The sequence below is a fragment of the Athene cunicularia genome (assembly GCF_003259725.1).
Source record: "Athene cunicularia isolate RWA chromosome 10 unlocalized genomic scaffold, athCun1 chr10_part1, whole genome shotgun sequence".
Classification (NCBI taxonomy): Eukaryota; Metazoa; Chordata; class Aves; order Strigiformes; family Strigidae; genus Athene; species Athene cunicularia.
In genome coordinates, this window is record NW_020799112.1 from 7702382 (window position 1) to 7705479 (window position 3098).

Consider the following 3098-nt stretch of genomic DNA (forward strand, 5'->3'; position numbering starts at 1 on the left):
GTTGCAGGGATGTAGGAGGGTGACCCCCAGGCCTCCATCCCCGTGTCGGGAACCCCAAGCACCTCTCGGGGGGGCCCTGCAGCAGGGCCGCAGGGTGGTGGCCTCCAGGCCCCCAGCTCCAGGGGGGTCCCTGCCACAGCAGGTGAGCCCCAGCCCCCAGTGCTGGGGAGTGAAGGCTCCTGCTGGGCTGGTGGGTGCCGGTGGGGTTCCGGGCTCTGGCAGCACCCCAGGCCCTGGGGGCAGAGGGGGCAGTGGCGGGGGGCTGCCCCCCGCTGCCGGGCCAGCGCCTCCTCGCTGAGCCCCAGCAGGGCCGAGAGGTGCCCGATGTAGCGGATGGCGAGGCGCAGGGTCTCGATCTTGGTGAGGCTCTGCCCCGCAGGTGCCAGCGCGGGGGGCAGGTAGTGCCTCAGCCGCAGCAGCGCCTGTGCCAGCCGCCGCATCCGCAGCTTCTCCCGCTCGCTGGCGCTTTGCCGTGGTCCCCCTGCTCCCCTGCACTGCCCTGGATCACCCCCGGGGCCACCCTGCTGCCCCTGGCCCTGCAGAGGACACGGGGACATGGCGGGGGGCTCTGCAGAAGCTGGTAGATAAGTGGCATTGACGAGGCCCTGGGGAAGGAGCGGGGTGGGGGGTCCGGCCATGGCTGGGGTCCACTCTGCTGCCCACATCTGGGGGTGCCCGGGCAGCCCTGGCTTTATGCAGGGCTGGGGTTTGAGGTGATGCTTTTGTGGCCGCCCGGAGGTGTCAAAATCTACAGAGCCGGGGCTGGGAGCCTGGGAATGCCGGGCCCATTTGCAGAGGTGTCTGTTCTGACTCCTCCAAGCCTTAATTGGTGCTGCCCGGCGCTGGGAAGTGTGCAGGGACCAATTCACACGCCCATGAGAGATGCTAACGCTTCCACCAGCCCTGGCAGAGCCCGCATGGCCCTGCACGACAGCTTTGCCGGGCTGGCTGTGCTGCAGCGGGCAGCAGGGACTTGACCTTCTAGTGCCGGAACCCCAAGCTGCCAGCCCTGACACCCAAGGGTGTCCCCACACCTCCCCTGTCCTCCACACAGCTCCCAGCTCTCGCGCTGGGAGTTCTGGGCATGCTCCCAGCTCAAACCAGCCACCCTGAGGGGCAGGGGTTGTGGGGGATGGGCAGCCAGGCTTGTGTGCCCATGGTGGGACAATGCTCCCCTTCCTGGGGGACTTCCCTGCACCTGGCCGTGCTGCCTCGGGCTCCCTGAGGCAGTCTTGACTCCCTTAGCTCAGGCTGAATGTTTGTGGGGACCCTCTGTGCTGTGCCCACCCTGCACAGAGCTGAGGCTCCCTGTGCTGCTTCTCCAGCTGGCGCAAACTCCAGATGGGGTTCGGGGTCCCCCAGGCAGGGGCGGGGTGCTCAGCTCTTCAGGATGTTCCAGAGCAGGGGACCCTCCCTGTGCACGTGGGCTGAGGGATGCAGCAGAAGCGGGGAGGCGGGGAGTGGCAGCACTCCCGGGGCAGAGGACTGTTTGCCAGGACGTTTTTGGGGTGCTTACCCCATCCCTACCAGATGTCCCCATCCTGATTGGAGGTATGAGGGTGCACAGCCAGGGCCGGGGGCCGTTCAGACGTCTGACGCCCCCCCCCACGGGAGGTGCTGGAGCGGGGACCAGGGGTTCAAGGCAGGCAGTAAGGTCCTGGGCAGGGCCTCCAGCAGTGCACGGGGGGACCCCCTCAGCATGAGGGCCGGCTGCTCCTGGGGGCATGGCGCCAGGCACTGTCAGCATCCTGCGGCTCTGCAGCCAAGCTCCAGCCTGCGCCCATGCCACAGCTGCCCCAAGGCCCTGTGCCCCCATGACATCAATAGGGGCTGGAGGGATGTGGGGGGACACTGTCTCCCCCCGAGGGATGAAGGGCTGTTGGCTTTCCCTTGGGGGGGGCTCTGACCCCACAGCCAATGCTGTCACAGCCCAGCCGCGCTCCAGCACTTGTCTAAACACAGAGGGAGGTGGGAAGCAGCTGCCCAGCGGGGCCGCCGAGCTCATTATCTGGGAGCTCATCAGCTAATGAGATCCAGGAGGGGGCCTGGGAATGGGGGGGAGCAGGGCCAAGGCAGCACCGAGGGGCACGCAGGGAAGGGGCTGTGGCCCGGGTGCTGAGCACCCCTCTATGCTCCCGGGGCCACGTTGGTCCCCACTGCAGCCCCCAGCCCCAGTGACAGCTTTGGGGCGCTGTCGGGTGCAGCACGGTCTCCAGCGAGGGGGCAGAGGGGATTAATAACAATTAATTGGTGGCTTTGTGGCATGTCTGCAGGGAGGTACCGGCCTGGTCACATGCTGTTATCCTCATGGTGCCTGGACAGTGGCGTGGGTGCTAGGAGGGCTCTCTGGGGTGCCAGGGTGACATCTTGGGGTCCATGTGGACCTGAGCAGCTCCAGGGCTGGGTGCCACGGGGAGCATGATGGCAGCGAGGGACTGCGGGAGGTCAGCGCCCTGTCAGTGCCAACCTGCCAGGGTTTTGGCACACCAGCTCCTGGGCTCTGGGGCTGCCACGAAGCTGGCGGCGAGCACAGCAAGGACGGCGGGAGGGCCGGGCCGGCGCTGGGTGATAAGCAGGATTTATCTCGTTGCCTCCGTGTCACCGCACTGCCAAGGAAACGCAGAACGAGCTTCGTGTGGCCCCTGGGAAACACGAGCTGGGGAGCAACACGGTGCGGGCTCACCCCGTGTCGCCAGCACTTTCCGGGGGGCCGGCCCTGAACCCCACTGGTGGGGCTGGCCCCATAACCGCCTCCGTGGCTGGTACCTGATGTTGGGGGACCCCGAGCACACCCAGTATGGGGAGGTCCTGTGCCCATCGGTGTACGCCTTGGCTCTGTACAGCCGGCATGGAGGGTCCCGTGGCCGCCGCCATACACCCGGTACCCCCGGGCGGGGGATTCCCGTGCCCATTGCCGTGTGGGGGTCACGTACCCCGAGGCCCGGCCCCACCGCGGGGGCCGTGCCGGTGCCGATACCGGTGTCGCGGCCCCCTACCCGCTCCCTGATGGTTTTTCCTTCCCGCGACGGAGCCGCGTTTCCCTGGAAACCTTCGCACCCGCCGGCACCGACACCTGCGCGGCCTGGGAACGCGGCGGG

The 3098-nt window shown here is 67.8% G+C and overlaps 1 protein-coding gene across 1 annotated transcript in view; it reads left to right on the forward strand.

The window, feature by feature from the left end:
* Positions 1-333: 333 nt before the first annotated feature.
* LOC113483957 (mesoderm posterior protein 1-like) overlaps positions 334-3098 on the forward strand; it is a 4988-nt gene continuing 2223 nt past the window's right edge. The window contains exons 1-2 of the mRNA XM_026856030.1: positions 334-379; positions 432-458. Coding sequence (XP_026711831.1) covers positions 334-379; positions 432-458 — 73 coding nt within the window. The remainder of the gene's footprint in view (positions 380-431; positions 459-3098) is intronic.